Raw genomic sequence first — 20,740 nt, forward strand, 5'->3', positions numbered from 1 at the left:
CCTTTTTCCCTGCACAAATAGGGTGCTGACAAATATTGGTTTCCATACAGTGGAAATTGGAAAACAAATATTATTTTTCAATTTGGCGCAAACCGCAATTTAAAAAAAAAAAAATGGTGAAAAGGAATGGGCCGCAGGGAGAAAATCCTTGGACGGTAGGAATCTATTTAAGCCATGGCGGAGACGGGAGAGAGAAGAACCCAATGCCCAAGCTAGCACATCATGAGGCGGACGCGGAGGCCGAGAACAACCGCACAAGATAACCCGGGACCGGAGAAGGGGATCGCTCAGGCGAATGGCCCAATCCCTTCCTCGGTAAATCCGCTAGCAAGATCATCGTCCTGCCTAAATTCCCCGTGCTTCCGATCGAATCGCTCCGGTTGCCGCAGGAAACCCAATCTGGTTTCCCTCTTTTCCTGAACCAAAGAAATCCCCCGATCGCTGCTCCGCGGCTGCTTTTCCGGTCAGTTTCTTGATCTGGTTCGCGGGCTGATGCCTGCCGCCCTGGATTTCTGCGGCACCCTTTTCTCCTTTGTATGTATGGATTTTTGGTCCGTGTGGTGGGGGATCTTGGATGCCTTCATGTGTGATTCTAGTTCTTTTGCTCTGGTCATCGATGCGGTGATCGCTTTCAGATCGTTCCTAGTTTCCTCGATCTGAGTCCATCTAGATTGCCTTCTGTTCCCCTCTGTCGCCCATAGATTTAGCCCCAAGATTAATTTTTAACACTGTTGATGTGCAACGGACAGTTTTTATTTGCTGATTTTGCTGCATTACATCATATATTACATAATTTGTAGTTCATTGTTGTTTCTGATGTGTAGAGCTCTGTAAATGGACAATGCCATACTGTTTCTGCAGAGATAAATGGCTAGGAATCAATTCGACAATGTGGTGACAGCCTTTGATTTGTTTATGCAGGACTGCTTCCTGAACTGTTGGCATGGTTCATCCTAGGTTCCTTGTTGCTTGTTCAGGCTCTAAACTGTGCTTCATCTCCAATTGTTGCAGTAACTTCAAGAGCATGATTGGCGGTTCGACGATGGCATCTTCACTGCTGATGGATTCGAATCAGAAACCTCAATGCAGTTGAAGCCTTCGTGCAGAGTCAGAGTTAGTTGTTACTAGAACAATTGCAACAGTTTTGGAGATTGGAAGTAATAGCTGAAGGGGTCATTGGAAGATCCAAATTAGCACATTTTAGGAGCAACTTCTAGTTTGTTCTCCTTTTGTTGAAGGTACATTGTGATGGGTTTGCCTCAGGTTCCTGCAATTAAGGAGGAGGAGCCTCCTAAGCTGAGTACATGTGTAGTTAGTCCTCCTTGTTTTGGTGGTAGTGATAATAGTGATTTGGGCAGGCTTCCCACCGGAGGCTCAAGTAACAGGGCATTTCCATACCCATCCATCAGCGAGCTGAAGAGAAAAGCTGCGTTAGATTCTCTGAATGGATTTGATGGAAATTTTGGAGCCAGCCATGCTGTCGATGGGCATGCAGACTCCCAAGGCCTAAAACTTGATTCGAGGAATCCAAGTTCTAGATCATGCCCTAAGTTGCGACCTTCTGTTCAGATGCCTGCGAGGAGGGTTATTGGGTTTGAATCAGGTTTTGCTGGTTTCAAGGGAGATTCTGATACAATGGTAGCTGACAAAATGAATTCATCTTTAGTCATCAACACTTGCCGTTCATCTACTGAACAGCATGGGCCTCAAGCAAGGAAAAGGGTGTTATCGCCTTTAACTAATGTGCTCCATGGACACTTCAGCGGCGATGCGCTAAATATTGGTTCTGCTGATGCCAAAATGCAGCATTCTGATCAAGTTAGGCAGCTTTGCACCTCTGGATTTCAAGATTGTAAAAAAGCCCACACTGCGTCTCTTGATTCGTTTGAATCACCTACTTGGCCAGCCTTCAGACACTCCAGTTGGAGCAAAACACAGGTAGTTGATAAGTTTAGCAGTAATATATTCACCGATGGTCCTTTGCTTGAGGGCAGGGAGTCATATTCTTGTTCAGATCACCTAGAGGCCGAAAGGATTGTGAATCTCAAAAGGGTTGCGGTAGCTGTTCCACTACCAAAATTAGCACATTCCCCTCCACTCAGCTTGTCCCCTCTCGGCCCAAAATGGATGCAGAGAGGGAAGAATGTGGGGGCTCAGAGAGATTTAGCCAGAGAAATTGAAAATGATTTTCTAGACTCAAAGGAAACAGAAATATCAATAGGTGAAGATGGTTCTGAACATGGCGATAGAATCAGGGCAAGGGATGCAGCAGGTAAAACAACCATCTTGCATGTTAACTTTGATGCGATGACCCCTAAGAGGTGTTCAGATAGAAGACTCCAAAATCGGGTCCCAGAATCTGCACCTGTATCCCCACGCATTGGATGTCTTTGGGGTTTAAGCCTCTTTCCTGTAAGAAGGTCACTAGTTGGCTCCTTCGAGGAGTCCCTTTTATCTGGTCGCTATTCGTGTGGAAAAGATAAGCAGGTCCGCAGTGTGTCTTTTACTACTTTCCTCCTAACTGAGTTTTTCAGTTGGACACCGCACACATTTTTTTGGTATTTATTCTGTTTTTTCTTGAAATGCAGAATATTGATGGTTTTCTGGCTGTCCTGAATGTGACCGGCGGCAACTTCTCTCCCCCAACTCAGAAGCTTCCATTTGCAGTAACCAGCATTGATGAGGATAGCTCCCTGCTGTACTATTCGTCGATTGATCTTGCTGGGAGGTTGCCTACTAACAACAGCAAAAGCCCAAAACTTAAAAGAAGCTCCAACAATAATGATTCAAGATCATCGAGAAGTCGCTTACACATCCCAATTAAAGGGCGCATTCAGCTGGTACTAAATTATTGGCCTTACTAAATACTGGATTGTTTCTGATGAATTGGTGCATTACTATGTATATGTTTTTGCACTGGGCATGAGTTCAACTTTCTCTGGGATGCCCGCCCTTGCTAGTATGGTAGTCTCTCGCTCTTTTCCCAATATAACACTTGACTCATTTTGCCTGTGTGTGAAGCCCTGAAGTTTTAATAAGCTAATCGAATGATGAAAATATTAGAATATACAATAGGTGGGGCATGGGTGCAGGCCTGGGTTTTTGATTTTGTACTGATAATTTCTTTTTCTTTCTCACCCTATTGCTAATCTTCACAAGCTCACACCACTGTGCTGAACTATCTAAACAAATAAAACATCCTCAATTCACTATAATTGATGCCTCAAGTATCTGTTTACTATTTTCTGCCATTTCGAAAATGGAATATGAAATTCAAAGTTTGCTCTTCGTGTGTGCATGTCAATATCTGACGCTAATTGTGAGGCTGATGTACTGTCTCAATCTCCACCACCCTCGAGTCATTCTTTTCTTGGCTAATCTATTTAAAGTTCTATTTAACCGTCATACTTTGATGCACCTGTTTTACAAGAAGCAAACTGTTGCCCTTGACAGGTGGTCAGTAACCCAGAGAAGACACCGCTGCACACCTTCTTTTGCAACTATGATTTGAGTGGCATGCCTGCTGGAACCAAGGTATGTGAAGTAGGGAGTTGTTGCAAGGCCTGTAACTTCTCACTATTTTCATTGTCATGTATACCTAAATACTGAAGACAATCACAGATTTTCTTTACCGCCATGGCTTGGATTTCTTGTTTCCATATGGGTTACCAGCAGAATATTTATTGTGTAGACTTGCTCTGTTGAGATTCTCAATATTTCCGAGTTCCTATGGCATATTTGTCAACTTTGTTGAGTTACTGGGATCCCATATCTGCAACTGTTTATAGCTGTTATATCAGAACTTGGAAATATATAGAATTTTATTATCGTGCTGATTACTCCATAGGGATTCTCAATTTAGTTGAGTTCCTATGATGGTGTATTTCTCAATTTTGTCAAGTTATTACAATGACATATATGCAACTGTTTCATAGGTGAAATGCCCCTCCCCCCTCCCTTTAAGTTTATACATGAAACATATATCTTAAATGTGGTTGTATGCCAATGCCATTCATAAACTTCTATTTTTGGTAGATATAACAAGCAAAAGGTTTTCCCTCATATCAGTAGTCTTACTGTGAGATGATAGTAGAATTGTCCCAGGTTCGTTTTGTAGTTAGCGACACTGGTTGCCGCTGTGGCGACTAGGCCAGTATACTGATCGTCTGGCTGTAACTGAAAATGTTACCATTTCATTGGATGTCAGTAAATTTGACCTGCAATATACTGATACACTGGAAAAAGCTAACTTGACGTGTGTCAAAAGGAGCCATTTTGAAGTATTTCGAGTAATGGTGTTTGCCTATTTAGAAGGGCTCATAATTATTCGCCTTTTTGTCCCAAACTTGCATCAAGACGTGCTTTATTTGTTTTGAATAAGAAAGTGTGTCGTGATTATTCGTCTTTTTTTTAACTTCTTTTCTCGAGTTCATCTTATTTCTTTTATTTTAAAATGGGACAGACTTTCGTGCGGCAAAAGGTCACTCTATCATCTGTTCCTCCTTCTAATCCAGTGAAAGAAGGAAGCGATGCCAGTCACACAAAGGTCGAGTCAGTCCAATATGGAAGTGAACTTAGAGAATGCGGCACTCTGTTTTCTGAATGTAATGCCAATACCATTGATAGCTAAAGTGAAATTGTCGAGTTCAATTTGCTGATGAATTATTTTAATTTTGCAGGCTGTGAACAGGGGCAGAACTGCTACTTGACTGATGAATCAGAGAAGGGAGGTCACACCAACAGAACATGTTGCTCAATGGAATGTGACATTAGCGAATCAAATGAATCGAGTCCCATTGGGAGCTCAGAAAGTCGGACTAATGCCAATGGTTGCTGCTGTCAAATAGACAGTGAAAAGAAGTCTTGCTGCAGACCTTCCAAAGTGAATGATAGTTCAGCTGGAGGCGTTCTTCGTTATGCTTTGCACCTGCGTTTTCTGAGCCCCCTTTCCAAGAAATCATCAAGATCGATGCAGCGGACCAAACCTGGCATGTCATCAGAACCACTCAATCGGAGTACCGCTACCGAGGAAGAGAAGCGATTTTATCTCTACAATGATATTAGAGTTGTCTTTCCTCAAAGGCACTCAGATTCAGACGAAGGCGAGGTATGTAGAAACTGAGATCACTCTAGGTTGTGTAGCTGTCTCCTTTAACACAACTTCCTTTTTGTTCCTTTCTGCACTAGTGAAACTGAGTAATTTTGCCTATAGCACGTATAGTATTCTTCTTTTCCTCGAACATGCAGTAATATGTGACAAGGCCAAAAACTTGCAAGACCAAGCACCGTAACAGAACTACAAAGGCAAACAAACCGAACGAAATTGGAATTGGCAAAAACAACAAGCCTGCACAGCACTACAAAAAAGCGAAAAAGATCAGCAGAAAAGGGTTGGCGCATGCAAAGCTAGCGGAGAATCCTAGGGTGCAGTGGCAGCCTCCACAGGGCCTTGACACATGGATAGTATTCTAGATTTCCCAAAATTGCTGATTAGGATGCTAAAATACTGAGATTTTGCTGTTGCTCTTTTGACCTCTACATTCTGACAGATTACATTATAGGGCACATCAATTTGGCACATGCAGATATTAACATAAAATAGTATATGGTGTTATTAAAAGTGCGGCGTTGCATATCTTATTATTATATTTATTGCTTTGATTTTCCTGTCTTAAAGTTACATCTGTATCTCTAACTGAATTTTCTGTCTTGTTGCAGCTCCGGGTTGAGCATGACTTCCCTGCTGATCCCAAGTACTTCGACATAAGCAACTGATGCTTGAACACCTAACATGAAATGTGTACATATCATGCCATCACTAACTTGTCAGTTAGTCTCTTTGTGTTTATTACCATTACCATGTACAGAATTAATAATTGCAATGGAATATCCCATTTCTTCCAATTTCGTGTTTTGTCTAGAACATGGTCAACACAATCTCTGTCATGGTGTGTGTTTTCTTTTATTTGGGAAATTGCCATTCTAGTGACGCACAACCACTGTGCTTAGTTTCTTTTTGTTGTTCTTTAGCACAATATACTGGTAGATATTAACGAAAGAACATTTAGTGACTGGAAAAGCTTCTGGTCCTTCACCCAGTCATCATTTGGAATCAGAGCCCCTGCCCAGCTTAGTAAATCCGCTAATCTACTTCACATAGAAATTTACAGTTCTGAACTTAGTTTTTTATATTTATTGACCCTTCTAATTTGAATAAACTGCAATTAAAAATAACTATGTATATAAAAGATTAACATGAACAACGTAAACAATTGGCTTGGATCCTAACTAATGGTATTCTGGAAGTGATCATCTCAGCCTCAGGGTTCAAATGTGGGTATTTCTGCATCAGAACCATGAGCTGCCTGATATAGAAGCCTGGGCAGTATGCTCCTGTAGGGATCCTCCTCTCTCTTCTCCTTCAGATACTTGATGCAGCTCTCCACTTCAGATTTGACATGCAAATAGAGGTGCTGGGCCTTCTCTTTGTCTCTTAGCTCCTTCTCCCTCCCTATGCAAACAAGAAGCAAACCTAATCAGACATCGGGTCACAGCAATTTGTTTGCATGCATTCTTGTTTTTCAATCATCAGAAAAGAATAACAGTGTAGTGTGTGTTGACTTGCCATGGGAACATTTAGAAAAATCTTTTCAGATTACTATTTGCTAGTGCAACTGGTTACCTTTTGTTTCAATAGGCTCCCCAAAGATGAAGTAAAACCTTCCTGGCATTTTTGGCGTCAGCACTACAGGATGCATATCTTGATTCTTTATCTCTCCCGTAGAATCAGTCCTTTGAAACAACAAGGTAAATCAAGATAATTGATTTCTTATGGGCAAACATTTGGGAGACTACAAAACTAAATAAAATTTTGCTTCTAAAATAAAATCAAAATATACCTTAGCTTTAGCCCCTCTTCATTTAGCTTCTTGTCAAGGATGTCATAAAATGGAAGCTTCATAAGATCGTTGTAGTCTAACAACATCTGAGGTGAAAAACATTGTTTCTGTACATTAGAAATAGCAGAGCAAGATAACATACTCTTGAGGTGGCACTTACATCACATATATCATCTTCTCCAACCACTCCAAATGGTATTATTGTTGCTCCAAACCTTGATGCCATCCGCACAAATTCAGACTGCTCAGGCCAAAATAGCCTGTATTCCTCGCCCTGTAAACAACTGTCACCTTCCAGAACAATCGATGTTTTTACTGTCTCCAAAGATATATTATGCTCTCTAACAAATTCTTACCTTCCTATGAAGAGCTTCACGCGCGCCTCCCGGATACAGCAAAACGAATTGCTTCTCTGAAAGGAGCTTGTAAAAGTTCACCGCCGTAACAGGCACCGCACCCATGATCCGGTGGAGGTCGTAGTTCGACGAATCCGGTATGAGCTGGTCTGAACTCTCGTTGAACATGAATGGATGCGCTAACCCGCGGATGTGGATTCCAGTACTTCTCAGAACTCCTGTTACCAGGGGTCCAAGCTCAAACCCCATGAGCATGTGGTACCCAACAAGCAAGACAGGGCCCGCCCTTGGCAGCCCTGCCAGTCCCCTCACTATTTTCCCATCAGGCAGTGTTGATAACATCACCGGATCAGTGGCAAAAGTCAGGAGCCTGAAGTTTCAGGAAATGCAACAGCAGTTCAGTACTCATGTCACAACCCATCAAGCTTGAGCCTTAGAGGAATGGTACCTGTCACGATCGATCGCCTTTTCGAGCTCATCATCGCTCAGCGGTAGAAAGTCTAAAACATAGTCTGTCTGCCTGGAGCGGCGATAGTCTCCGGCTCCTTTAATGGTTGTCACTAGATCAAATCCATCTTCCTGCCAGGTTTTCATGCAATTATAGGGTAGAATTTTGAAATGCTCGAATACTGTAGAATTTTCTTTCTTGAGAGATCGAATGCTATGGTTGATGCAAATGGTGATTTGGACCATGGAAGAAATGGGGTCCAAGTGCATGCCAAGGATATGACTGCAGACACATTGCTAAAATAATAGGTTGTTTCTGTATGTCTTTTATCAGTAAGGATTATTTATCTGTATTACCAACAAGATTTTGTGCCCATTATCCCTGAAGTGACGGACTCTGCATTTCTTTAGCGTGCCACGCAGTCTTTCAGCCTCGTCGCGGCTTGGCAGGAGTTCATCATTTCCACTGACAAAAAAGATTACCAACTTCAGATATGTCTAAGCAAGTGCAATATGCTCGAAAGGAGAATCATGGGAGTGTGGCAGTGAATTGATGAAAGCATTTGGACACTGCTCTTCTTAGCATTTGCAAGGGAACATTCTCCTCAGATCTCAGCTATACTTTATGAGTGTGACTACTGCAGGTCATTCATACCTAGCGACCACCAGGGTCTGGGCTTTGACTGCATGTAAGCGAGAATTGACAAACGACGACGCTGTCCTCAACATCTTCATCTTCCAGACAATGGATTCCTTTGGCAAAATATCAGCCAAATACTGCAGAAAGAAGCATCATTACGACTGTGGCAAAAAAAATATACAGAGAAGAAATTTCCTCAATATTTTGCAGCTCACCATGAGAGAAGGCAACAAACCACTGGCGACCTCCGATAATGCCTGACCAGCTCCACCGAATCTCGGCGACATCTTCATGAAGTTGCCTGAAAGAGTTACTGTGATGAGTAGGTGCACATCAAGTTCAAGCCTGCTGAAATTTTCCTCATGGAGGTGGTGCTAAACCTGTGAGAAAATTTAGGAGTTGTGGAGTGCTCGAATGGAAGGGATCAGGGACCAAGTCTAGGAGTGCTGAGAGAGACTGCAGCTGTGACCTGTGGAAAGATGTCCCTGCAAAATGAATACCAAAACGCAGGCTGGTCAATAACAAGTTACTGTCACCGAAAGAAAGAACAGAGTGATGGGAGGCAAGACCTGGGTTGACTAGGACCAGTACCAAATCGACGTCTCGGTTCCGCGCCGCCACGGCAAGAGCAATGCACGCTCCGACGGATTCTCCAACAAGATAGACTGGCCTGTCGGGTGCCCTCGAGCTCTCTGATTTCACCGTCCTCTCCACGTGCTCGACAAGTCCTGCGTTCATCGGTGAGGTGTCAGAGCCTTTTTGGTCAGTCAGGGCCTCAAAGTAGATATGCAAACCGGGATTGCAAGATGATCATTTGAAGAATGAAGCATGGCTTTGTTTTTGGTTCAGTTCTGAAAGTCGACGCACCTTGGAAGGTGGTACGGTCCTGGACGGGTATATGCAAGCACCACATGTCGAACATCCTGCAGAGCAGAAACAGTCACTAGCTGCAGCGATGAATAAACAGAGAGGCGATTTTGGATCCCTTGTGATTGCTCGTACTTTGCTAATCTCTCGTGGTGCCGGATCAGCCCTAGGCCAACTCCATCGATTCCTGCAAGACCACAGTTACTGAAGACAGTTACTCCATTTCTTCTCATCTTTCAAGTGGCAAGGAACAACAAAGTGACTTGATCATCGATGAGAAAATGTTTGGAAGCTCCTCCAATCATCCAGCCATATGCAGTTGGTACCAGCCACACAAAAAGAGAGATTTGGCAACAAGTTCATAGGATCACTAGTAGGGGTAGGGCATTTTAGAGACCAAGCTCCATGAAGGCCTTTATTTTGAAAATTTTAAAATTCAAAATTTTCAGTTTCAAAAAATTCTGAAAAATGAATACACATGCATGCAGGGATGTAATGTGCATGAATAAAATTTCAGGATGAAATACCTTGAATTGCGAGCTGCACAAAAAGAACAAAATCATGAACTTTGAGGATGAACAGTGCGTATGATAAAAGCCCCAGATTTGTCTTTTTTGTGTAGATCTCAATTTAGCATATTTCGACCTGAAATTTGCATACATGTCATTATGTATCTACTAGGTATATGTGTATTTATCTCAAAAAAAATTGAAACTGAAAAGTTTGAATTTTGATGTTTTCAGACTAAGGCCTCCATGGAGCTTGGTCTCCGTTTGGCATTTTCGCACTACTAGTAGTATTTTGTTTGGTACTGAATCTGGCAAAAGAATCAAGGCCCTGATCCGGTGTCTCCACAACTGAACCCAGGAATAGGACAGCATTGTATTCATGTGGTATTGTACAAGTCACTGTCCATCTGATCCTGCTGCCCACCAGCTGGAGAAAGCCCAGTGCAGTTTTGCCATGCTAATTATAGCGAGAAACTGAGCATCACGCGGTCCCGTGCACCGACGCATGTGTGTGGGATTTTCAAGCGTACGTACTTTTTAAATCGTTGCTTATGGTTTCGGCACGATCTGGCAGGTCAAGAAGATTGGCTGCCATGAGCCCATGTGTGTGACAGTGCAAGCCCACCTACCTAATCTTGGATATCCATCCATCCATCCATTGTTTAAAAAGCAGTGCTCATCTTCGACCATCATCCCTCTTATTTTAGTGCTGCTGCACTGTTGTTGATGTGCTTGAATAATAATAATATGTGGTCAAGGCTTCGATATATTTCTCTAAAATTAACTTTAGGCTGCTGATGCAGAGCAGGATTACTTAAGCAACACTACTCAGATTCATTTTCCGATTAAAAAGGATATCCAAGTAAGTTTCCATGACGATGCTCAAACACTGCGTTTTGACCGCCTCCGAGGTCGAAGAAATGCGCCTACGTTACTACGTATACTTCGCAAAAGAAAGAAGAAAGAAATGCGCCCACGTATACATTACATACCGGGCAAGTAGAGCAGCGTCGGCGCGCCGGGGACGCGCTCGCCGCCGCCGCCGCACTCGAGCGGCGCGAACCATCTGGGCGGCCCGCCGTCCGGCCGCCGCGCCATCTCCCGCGCCGCCTCCGCGTACTCCCTCACCCCTGGCCTCCTCCCGGCCTTCGCCGTCGCGTCCATCGACGACAATGGCGCCGGCCTCGGCGCCCCGCTCCTGGTGGCGGACGCGGTCCACCGCGGTAGCTGCGCCGTCCTCCTGCGCGGCGCCCGGCAGGAGAGGAGACGCGGCCTCGGCGGAGCGAAGGCCGACGGCGTGGTCGCGGCGGCGGCAGCCATGCGCGCGCCGTGCTCTTGACGATCGCTGCCTCGCTGGTGCGCGCGTGCTGCTGCCTGCGCTTGTGTGTCGTCGTGTCTCGTGTGTATGGACTTTGAGGGAGACGTGTGTGTCTTCGGGGTTGCCCAACAGAAGATGGTGGCTTGTTGTTGACTTCACTTCTGTAAACCACCGTGTGTTCCCTTAAAATTTATAGGCACACGTGTTGCGGTGGAAGGCCTTTTGGTCCTCGGCGAAATGATCAATTTGAGAATTGCCGAATTTCTTGTAACTGTTCTGGCAAGCTTCATAAAAAGTCGAGTTGGGCTCAACCGGCCGCGCCTCCATCCGCCGGCCTAGAGGCCCTCCCCCGCCACCTCTCCCGTGTCGTCGTCGTCGTGCGGTGCCGGCGGCGGCGGCCCCTGCTTTTCCCCTCCCGGAGGCGATCTTGCGCGGGGAGGCGCGTCTCCTGGTGGTGCGCTCAGGCGGCGGGGCAACCTGGCGCGGGTGAGGGAGGTTGGCTGCGCGGCGGAGCTTCGCGGTGCTGCGGGATGGTAGCGCCTGCTCGGCCCAGATCTGGGCCGGGGCTTCTCATGGGCGGCGGAGCCCCCTAGAGGTGGAGTTGGGGCGTAGGGAGGCTTTGCGGGCCCGGGTAGCATGGTGTGCCTCTGCTGTCGCGTCCGGTCGGCTACCGCGACGGTGTTGGAGGCACAGGCCTCGGGCACGATGGCAGTGGAGGCGGTTCCCTCCGGCGCGGCTCCAATGCTGCCCCTCCCAATTCCCGGCGTTCCTCTCTCCATCCTCTAGGCCTCGTGATGGCGATCTCAGTGAGGCGGCATAGATGATTTCAAGACCGTGGTGGCGTATACTGGCGGGTGGCAAGCTGGCTGGTTGGCTCCGAATCGGGCGGGTAGTGGTGGTTGGGGTGCGGGAGAAATCCGTGCCGGTTCATCCGGCGCCGACGCGGTGTCGCCTGCGGGTGCCGCGTTTCCTTCCTGAAGGGCGTCGGTGTTACCCATCCCGCACTCCTTTTCGCGTGCCTGGGGGAACCTTAGGACACATCCGAGCAGCAGCGTCATTGACGTCGCATCCCTTCTTGGAGGTGCTTCTTGGTACGCGGCGGTTCGGAGCCTTGTGCGGTGGGACGAATCTGAAGGGCCCAACGGTGGTGGATCATTCGTGCTTTGTCGAGCTGCCGTTGTTGACATTTAGTTCTTCTTTCTTTCTCTTTTAGGCTTGATGTGCTGTTTGCCTCATCAGTTATCTTGTGATCGATGGAAGTTGCTTTATAATATAAAGCGGGGAAAAACCCTTTTTCGGAAATTTCATAAAAATTGGATGGATTCTGAAATGTTCTTTTCGAATAAGGTCCCTAACTAACCAGGTTCAAATAGAGCGAAACAAAATTTGCCGCTTACTCAGAGAAACCTAGAGCCTTTACCGAACACGCAAATACAGGGTATCCTTGATCCCTGGTGTCCGGAGTTTACACTCCGACAACTATAATTTCCCTGAAAAAAATGAATAAACTACAATTATCTTTAGGTAAATTAATAACAAATAACTATGTATGTAAAATGTTAACACGAAGAATATAAACAATTGGTTTGGGTCCTAACTAATAGTGTTCTGGAAGTGCTCTTCTCAGCCTCAGGGTTCAAATGTGGGTATTTCTGCATCAGAACCATGAGTTGCCTGATACAGAAGCCTGGGCAGTATGCTCCTGTAGGGATCCTCCTCTCTCTTCTCCTTCAGATACTTGATGCAGCTCTCCACTTCAGATTTGACATGCAAATACAGGTGCTGGGCCTTCTCTTTGTCTCTTAGCTCCTTCTCCCTCCCTGTGCAAACAAGTAAACCAATCGAAAACACAAGAAGCAAACCTGATCAGACATTGGGTCTTCGAAATAAGGCTGCATGCATTCTGACTCATTTTTCGATTATCGAAAAAGAATAACTATATGAAGTAGTGTATGTTGATTTGCCATGAGAACATCTAAAACATGTTTTCAGATTACCACTCCCTCTGTCCGGAAATACTTGTCGGAGAAATGGATGTATCTAGATGTATTTTAGTTCTAGATGCATTCATTTTTATGCATTTCTCCGACAAGTATTTCGGGACGGAGGGAGTATTTGCTAGTACAACTGGTTACCTCTTGTTTCAATAGGCTTCCCAAAGATGAAGTAAAACCTCCCTGGCACTTTTGGCGTAAGCACTACAGGATGCATATCTTGGTTTTTTATCTCTCCCGTAGAATCAGTCCTTTGAAACAACAAGATACATCAAGATCATTAATCTCTTACAGGCAAAATATATGGGACACCAAAAAGAAACTTCTGGTTCTGAATTAAAATCATAATATACCTTAGCTTTCTTAGACCACCTTCATTTATCTTCTTGTCAATGGTGTCATAAAATGGGAGCTTCACAAGATCATTGTAGTCTAACAACAACTGAGGTGAAAAACATTGTTTCTATGCATTAGATAAATCAAGGAGATGGCAAACTAAGACGGCATATTTTACTTATTTTTACTTTTTTTTAAAAGACGACATATTTTTTGAGGTGGCACTTACATCACATATATCATCTTCTCCGACCACTCCAAATGGTACGATTGTTGCTCCAAACCTTGACGCCATCCGCACGAACTCAGATTGCTCAGGCCAAAACAGCTTGTATTCCTCCCCCTGTAAACAACTATGTCATCTCCCAAAACAATCGGTGTTTTCACTGCCCACAAGATATGTTTTGCTCTCCATACCAAATTCTTACCTTCCTATGAAGAGCTTCACGCGCGCCTCCCGGGAACAGCAGCACGAACTGCTTCTCTGAAAGGAGCTTGTAAAAGTTCACCCCGGTAACAGGCACCGCACCCATGATCCGGGGGAGATCGAAATACGACGTATCCGGCATGAGCTGCTCTGAACTCTCGTTGAACAAGAATGGATGCGCTAAGCCGCGGATGTGGATTCCAGTGCTTTTCAGCACTCCTGTGACCAAGGGTCCAAGCTCAAACCCCATGAGCATGTGGTACCCAACGAACAGGACAGGGCCCTCCCTTGGCAGCCCTGCCAGTCCCCTCACTATCCTCCCATCAGTCAGTGTCGATAGCATCACCGGGTCAGTGGCAAAATTCAGGAGCCTGAAGTTTCAGGAAATTCAGCAGCAGTTTAGTAGTCACATAACAATCCATCAACCTTTAATTTTACAGAAACGGCACCTGTCGTGATCAATCGCCTTTTCGAGCTCATCGGGAGTTGGCGGTAGATAGTCTGAAACAAAGTCTGGCTGCCTGGAGCGGCGATAGTATGTAGATCCTTTAATGCTTGTCGCTAGATCAAACCCATCTTCCTGCCAGGTTTTTGGGCAGTAACAGGTTAGAATTTTGAAACGCTTGAATGCTACAGTTGATGCAAATGGTGATATTGGTAATTTGGTCCATGGAAGAAGTGGGTTTCAAGTGCAACCAAGGATATACATAGGTAAAGAACTCTGTTATTTATCTTCATTACCAGCAAGATTTTGTGGCCATTGTCCCTGAAGTGACGGATTCTGCAGTTCTTTAGCTTGGCACGTAGCCTTTCAGCCTCGTCGCGGCTTGGCAGCAGTTCATCATTTCCACTGAAAAAAAGATCACCAATTTCTGGTAAATGTGCATCATAGGCTCAAAAGGAAAATCATTGGAATGTTGCAGAGGATTCATGTAAAGCATTTGGACACTGTACTCTTCTCATCATTTGTAAGGATTAATGTAAAGCATTTGGACAAAATGAGCATATATTTTGTCAGTGTGACTATTGCAGATCATACCTAGCAACCACCAGGGTCTGGGCTTTGACTGCATGTAAGCGAGAATTGACATATGATGCCGCCGTCCTCAACATTTTCAACTTCCACACAATGGATTCCTTTGGCAAAATATCAGTCAGGTACTGCAGAAAGAAGCACACAAAAGCATCATTAGGACTGCGGCAAAAAAACATATGCAGAGAAGCAATTTCCTCAATATTTTGCAGCTCACCATGAGAGAAGGCAGCAAACCAGTGGTGACCTCTGACAATGCCTGACCAGCTTCATCAAATCTTGGAGACATCTTCATGAAGTTGCCTAAAAGAGTTGAGCTGTGATCAGTAGATGCACATCAAAGTCTGCTGTTCATCTAACAGCAAGTCAGAAATTTTCCTCGCGGAGATGGTGCCAAACCTGTGAGGAAATTTAAGAACTGCGGAGTGCTTAAATGGAATGGATCAGGGACCAAATCCAGGAATGCTGAGAGAGACTGCAGCTGTGACCTGTGGAAAGATGTTCCTGTAAATAGATGCCAAAATGCAGATTGGTTAGTAAGAAGTTACTGTCACCGAAAGGAAAAACAGAGCAATGCATGGATGATGGAAGCTAGACCTGGGTTGACTAGGACCAATACCAAATCGACGTCTCGGTTCCGCGCCGCCACGGCGAGAGCAATGCACGCTCCGATGGATTCTCCAACAAGATAGACTGGTCTGTCCGGTGCCCGTGACCTCTCTGATTTCACTGTCCTCTCCACGTACTCAACAAGACCTGCATTCATCTCCCAAGTTCCATCCAGATTGCTTATCAGCAAGGCCCCAGAATATGTGGCAATAGTCATACTGGAATACTCCAAGATGAACATTTTCTTGAAGAATGAAGCATGGCATTTGTGTACTTCAGTTCTGGAAATCCGCACGAGAAACACGCACCTTGGAAGGTCGTGCGGTCTTGGACGGGTATATGCAAGCACCAAACGTCGAACATTCTGCAGAGTAGAACACAAACTGTCATTAGCTGCAGTGGTGGGTGAAAAAAGAGAGACACAACCTTGGATCTCTTGTGATTGGTCTTATACTTTGCTAATCTCTCGTGGTGCCGGATGAGCCCTAATCCAACTCCATCGATGCCTGCAAGACCACAGTTACTGAAGACTGTCACTCCATTTCTCAGGAAGCAAAGGGACTCGATGAATGAGAAAATGTTGCAGTCATGCAGACGCATGACAAGAACGATCAGGCAACGACTTCATAGGAGGAGAGTTGTATTTTCTGGTACACGTCTGAATCTGGCAAAAAGAATCAAAGCCCTGGTTCGGTGGCTCCACAACTGAACCCAGGAATAGGGAATTATTCTAGTAGTACAGAGGTCACTGTCCATCTGATCCTGCGGCTGCCAACTGCTGAAGAAAGCACCGGAGCATGTCTGTGAGGTTTTCAAAGTGTTTTTTTTTTATGGTTTCTGGTCAAGAACATATTGCTGCCACGAGTCTTATTTTTACACGCTTTGCCATGAGTCCAGAAAGCCTGAGAATGTTCATGCAGTATGCTCTGACCATATGCGGCAGAAATTTTCAACGCGAGCGGTAGAAGAAATGCGCGCACGACGGCGAAAAGATACCACGAAGAGGTGCGCGTGCACACATACCAGGCAAGTAGAGCAGCGTCGGCGCGCCGGGGACGCGCTCGCCGCCGGCGCACCCGAGCGGCGCGAACCACCTCGGCGGCCCGCCGTCCGGCCGCCGCGCCATCTCCTGCGCAGCCTCCACGTACTCCCTCACCCCTGGTCTACTCCCGGACTTGATCGTCGCGTGCATCGACGACGACGCCGCCGGCGACGCGGGCCGCGGCCTCGGGGCTCGGCTCTTGGACGCGGACGCGGACGCGACCCACCGCGGCAGCGGCGTCACCCTTCTGCGTGAGCCTGGCGATGCCCGATGAGGGAGGAGACGCGGGCCCGGCGGCGCGATGGCCGACGGCGTGGCCGTGGCAGCGGCGGCGGCCATGATCGGGCGCTGCTCAGTTCTTGGTCGCTGGTTCGTGCGTGCTGCCGCGCTTGTTGTGTGTCGTGGTGTGAGGGCGGGAGACGTGTATTCGAGAAGGGTGCTCGGTAGCTTCTGTAATCAGCACGCCCGTGCAGAGGTTTATAGGCACGCCGTTCAGGACTTCACGCTACAGGATCTTTCATGCGTGTGAAACACTCAAAAGTCGTGTCGGCTCAAATGCACAGTAACAAAATCTTAAAAAATGACAAAAAATTTCAAATACAAACATCTACTTGCATTTTTTAAACAAACCTGATTTGGTGTTTACCTAGGTGCATATTTCCGTGAAGATATAATATACAGAGTGTTTAAAAAATGTTTTTAGAGCACGGCGAATGACATTTCTTCAAATTCATTGGTGCGTAGAATAGACAACCATGTTTGTTGTCAAAAAATATACTATATGGAATTTTCTTTGGGCTTTCTAGGTAATTGTCTAGATTTTATTGTTCACACAGGTTCATGTGCATCTTGAAGAAAAACTCCCGCGTCCGCAAAACTGCAGAGACGACCGCAAGACCGATGCGGCAACCAACAAGAAATCAAACACGCCATCAAGAAGAACGACCATCGTAAAGCTATATCTGCATGCAGGCGCCATCGTCGACACTTCTTCCTAGTATTTTGAGTATACTAGCATCTCCTTCCTTTTTAGTTGAGTACACTAGCATCTTTGACCTATGCTGCTAATCGCACATGTCAGGGGACAGTAGCGTATTTTTCAGTGAATAACATAAAATCATCATTTTTCAGGTTAGGGTTCTGAAAAGGTCTGTCTAGGACACATCTAGATGTGACATAAGTTGATGTCCACTCTGTTTGTGATCTATTTCTTTTGTCCTAGTTTTTTTGTTTCTTGTTGCTACATTATATACTTGTGGGAGTTTAGATGTGACATCCTTAAAAAACATCTAGATGTGAATTAGACAAACTGGTTCTGAAAACCTACCTCTTTTAAAAACATGACAGCTACCTACCACTTCAGTTGTTTGCTGTTTCAAAAAACACAAATGGATGCATGATTAAAATGTAATCAGGCTTATGACAGCTGGAGCCCACCCATTAGGTCCACCTGGCTCGAAAGTCAACTCCGTTAAAGCTAATCATAACGAGAGTAACATAGGTAGTAACATGCATGCCACATAAGCAAAAAATGTGATGTGGCAAGTAATTAAAAAGGAAAGAGACAAATAGAGTAACATAATATGTTACCATCACATAACGGTTCCCAATACTAAATGAGTCTATGAAGTAATAAATGAGGTGATGCATAACACTACACACACATATATATAGGTAAATTGTTTGGGACACCTAGGTGCCTGGGGCTGTTATGGTAACTCATATTCATTAGTGCATGGCATACAATTGATAATTAATGGCTTTCCATTTCTTTTGCATGCACTAGTAACCTAAATGGTCAATGATTTTTTTCCAAAACAAAAATAATCTAAACACTCATACCTGGGTGCGTATACATGTACATGTAACAAAGAGATAACCACGTGTACATGTTATTTGACCATGACACCAGTTAATGGGTATTATACCTAATGAAAATATGTACGTGTTGTTTTATACTCAATAAAAATATACACATAAATGTCATAAATTTTAATAAATACTTGTTGGTGTTATATTCAATGGAAATATACACATACATATAGATACCTTAATGTGAATATACACATGAATATACATACCTCCATGTTAATATACACATGAATATGTACGCATTGGTGTTATACCCAATGAAAATATTCACATAAATATATATAACTCGATTTAAATTTTATTTGTATATACCCATAAATTTCACACCTTTTAATAAGTGGTACATGTACCCGAGAAATCCACATATACATTTTATTAGACCGTGATACCAGTTAGCGAGTATTATACCTAATAAAAATATGCACATGTGGTGTTATACCCAATGAAAATATGTACGTGTTGGTGTTATACCCAATGAGAATATATATACGTGTTGGTGTTATACTCGATCAAAATATGTACGTGTTGGTGTACGTGCTAAAAATGTTGGGTATTATTTTTTTAATAAATTTATCTTGCATCTACCATTCATGCGAAAAATTATGATAAATAAATAATTGCAATTTCCAATCAAGAAGGGACAAATAATGACACGTATTAATTAGACAACCATTATTACTTCCCATAACAATAACGCCATGCAAACAAATAGGAAAGTAGTAATGTAGGTATGCATGCAAAATTTAAACACATCATATCAACAAAATCTAGTATGATCCAACGGCATCTAGGCAAAGAGCCTGGACATCAATATATATTTTACTACCCACTATAGAGGTAGTAACATAGGTAGGTAAGCGCAAGTACAATAATGCCTAGTCAGCCGGCTACAAGCCGTTCCACGTCAGAAAAAATCTAGCTGAAGGGGAGAGAAGGCAGGAGGGAGAAGGGAGCGGGCGCTCCCTGAGTCGCCCGGCTACAACGCACAAACCGATGAACAGCCGCCCGCTTGCAGCCCATTGCGAGCGCCGGAGCCGGCGCTCTCGATCCCGTGCGTCTTCCTCACCTCCCGCGCTTCTTCCATCACCAGTTTACCACCGCACAACTCCTTCCTTCCCTTGCCCAAAGTCGTTTCTTGTGCGCCAAATCGAAGATATAAAGCCCCAAAATCAGCCCCAATTTGCCCCGGGTGAACCCTAGAATCGCCGGCGGTGCAGCATCAACGAGATGGGCCAGCATCCTAGAAGGATGCGTGCACCGGCGCCTCTGGAGGTCCCTCCATCGGAGCCTCAGGTTGACATGCCGCCGGCGCCTGATCTCATCCGGCCGCAGGGGCATCGGTTCGTTCAGCGGACGCCTGAACTCGTCATGCCGCCGGCCTCCCCATCAACATGCTGACCCGCCAGGCCGACTGCAGCAGATTCTTCGGCTGAAGGTCCTTGCTGGGCACCGACGGCCCAACATTGGTGGTCTACATCTCCTTGGTATATTGACGACTCAGATCTACAAGTATTGTATGTGTCCCTGCTAGTTGCTGCACCTGTGTCCATGTTTATCTCAACTCTGAACAATCATATATTGACGACTCAGATCCATACCCATCCTAGTGTGCATGTTTATCTCAACTGCAAGAAGATTGCAGCCATATAGGTAATTATAGAACTTGAATTAGTACCTGATCCTAGTGCAAGGCCATCCTTCATAGTGGACAGAAAAGGAGAAACATGCACATTAATCTTAATCTAAGAAGCTCCATACCCATCTGTAAGCATTGTGCAATGAAAAAAAAATAAAGTAGTGTACAAGATCACTAAATCTACTGAAATTTCCTTTTGTATTAGCACCAAGTTTATCTGAATCAGGCTTTGTGGAAGCAAAAAAGAGAGTGAAGAACAGGGAACAGAAAATATAATGTACAGTATGAAAAACAGAGAATATTGGCTGTGCTACCTAGTAGCTAGTACAAAGCTTCAGAATACTTGCCTACACTTTGGAAGTAGTCAACTAACAAAATTGAGGAGAGTTAGTCAATTAGTCTGCGTGAAATGTTTGCCACAAAGATGTTGTTTACGTTGGATCACAACAAGTAACATATACATGCAAGTATTAAATATCCAAGTCTTTATTAGAGTCACTCTTATAGCCAACCTAAAAGCCAGACTATTGTATGTGAAGGCTTTATAGATGATGTGGAGCTGGCTTATAGCCAGCAGCCGGATGCGCTATTAACCATGCTCTAACATGCTCCCCACTATGACCAACCTAATACGAACCGTTTTGCTGGCCGTTATGACGGGTGAGCCCCACGTGGCAGAATAGTTTCATGTTAGGTATTCACTCCGTGTCTTCTCTATGGCCAGATGCCTGCAGCGACGTGGCAAGAGTGGTACC

At 44.8% G+C, this 20,740-nt stretch overlaps 3 protein-coding genes across 7 annotated transcripts; 1 reads left to right on the forward strand and 2 right to left on the reverse strand.

Moving 5' to 3' along the window:
• Window positions 1-164: 164 nt before the first annotated feature.
• Window positions 165-5,904, forward strand: LOC123122109 (uncharacterized). 4 transcript variants are annotated; one of them, XM_044542248.1, is made up of 7 exons: window positions 165-315; window positions 922-2,487; window positions 2,589-2,840; window positions 3,454-3,534; window positions 4,463-4,604; window positions 4,680-5,107; window positions 5,719-5,904. In XM_044542248.1, exons 2-7 carry the CDS (start codon window positions 1,249-1,251, stop codon window positions 5,773-5,775), a joined length of 2,199 nt encoding a protein of 732 aa, XP_044398183.1. In that variant the 5' UTR covers window positions 165-315; window positions 922-1,248; the 3' UTR covers window positions 5,776-5,904. The 4 variants fall into 4 exon arrangements, with proteins under 4 accessions (XP_044398183.1, XP_044398186.1, XP_044398184.1 ...); XM_044542251.1 differs by having other exon boundaries at window positions 1,012-2,487; XM_044542249.1 differs by having other exon boundaries at window positions 189-463.
• A 226-nt stretch (window positions 5,905-6,130) lies between these two features.
• On the reverse strand, window positions 6,131-11,185 carry LOC123122110 (acyltransferase-like protein At1g54570, chloroplastic). The gene is made up of 14 exons (XM_044542252.1): window positions 10,711-11,185; window positions 9,345-9,396; window positions 9,210-9,265; window positions 8,912-9,070; window positions 8,723-8,827; window positions 8,558-8,643; window positions 8,358-8,479; window positions 8,060-8,168; window positions 7,704-7,834; window positions 7,256-7,625; window positions 7,060-7,173; window positions 6,900-6,985; window positions 6,683-6,792; window positions 6,131-6,511 (listed from the first exon to the last, which is right to left on the reverse strand). The coding sequence occupies exons 1-14, from the start codon at window positions 11,036-11,038 to the stop codon at window positions 6,321-6,323; spliced, it is 2,019 nt and encodes a 672-aa protein (XP_044398187.1). The 5' UTR covers window positions 11,039-11,185; the 3' UTR covers window positions 6,131-6,320.
• Window positions 11,186-12,309: 1,124 nt separating this feature from the next.
• Window positions 12,310-16,914, reverse strand: LOC123122111 (acyltransferase-like protein At1g54570, chloroplastic). 2 transcript variants are annotated; one of them, XM_044542254.1, is made up of 15 exons: window positions 16,459-16,914; window positions 15,890-15,941; window positions 15,744-15,799; window positions 15,424-15,582; window positions 15,226-15,330; window positions 15,044-15,129; window positions 14,833-14,954; window positions 14,535-14,643; window positions 14,243-14,373; window positions 13,795-14,164; window positions 13,596-13,709; window positions 13,384-13,472; window positions 13,172-13,281; window positions 12,635-12,856; window positions 12,310-12,526 (listed from the first exon to the last, which is right to left on the reverse strand). In XM_044542254.1, the coding sequence occupies exons 1-14, from the start codon at window positions 16,814-16,816 to the stop codon at window positions 12,666-12,668; spliced, it is 2,052 nt and encodes a 683-aa protein (XP_044398189.1). In that variant the 5' UTR covers window positions 16,817-16,914; the 3' UTR covers window positions 12,310-12,526; window positions 12,635-12,665. The 2 variants fall into 2 exon arrangements, with proteins under 2 accessions (XP_044398189.1, XP_044398188.1); XM_044542253.1 differs by lacking the exon at window positions 12,310-12,526 and having other exon boundaries at window positions 12,581-12,856.
• Window positions 16,915-20,740: the final 3,826 nt, after the last annotated feature.

The sequence above is a fragment of the Triticum aestivum genome, chromosome 5D (genome assembly GCF_018294505.1).
Source record: "Triticum aestivum cultivar Chinese Spring chromosome 5D, IWGSC CS RefSeq v2.1, whole genome shotgun sequence".
NCBI classification, from domain to species: Eukaryota; Viridiplantae; Streptophyta; class Magnoliopsida; order Poales; family Poaceae; genus Triticum; species Triticum aestivum.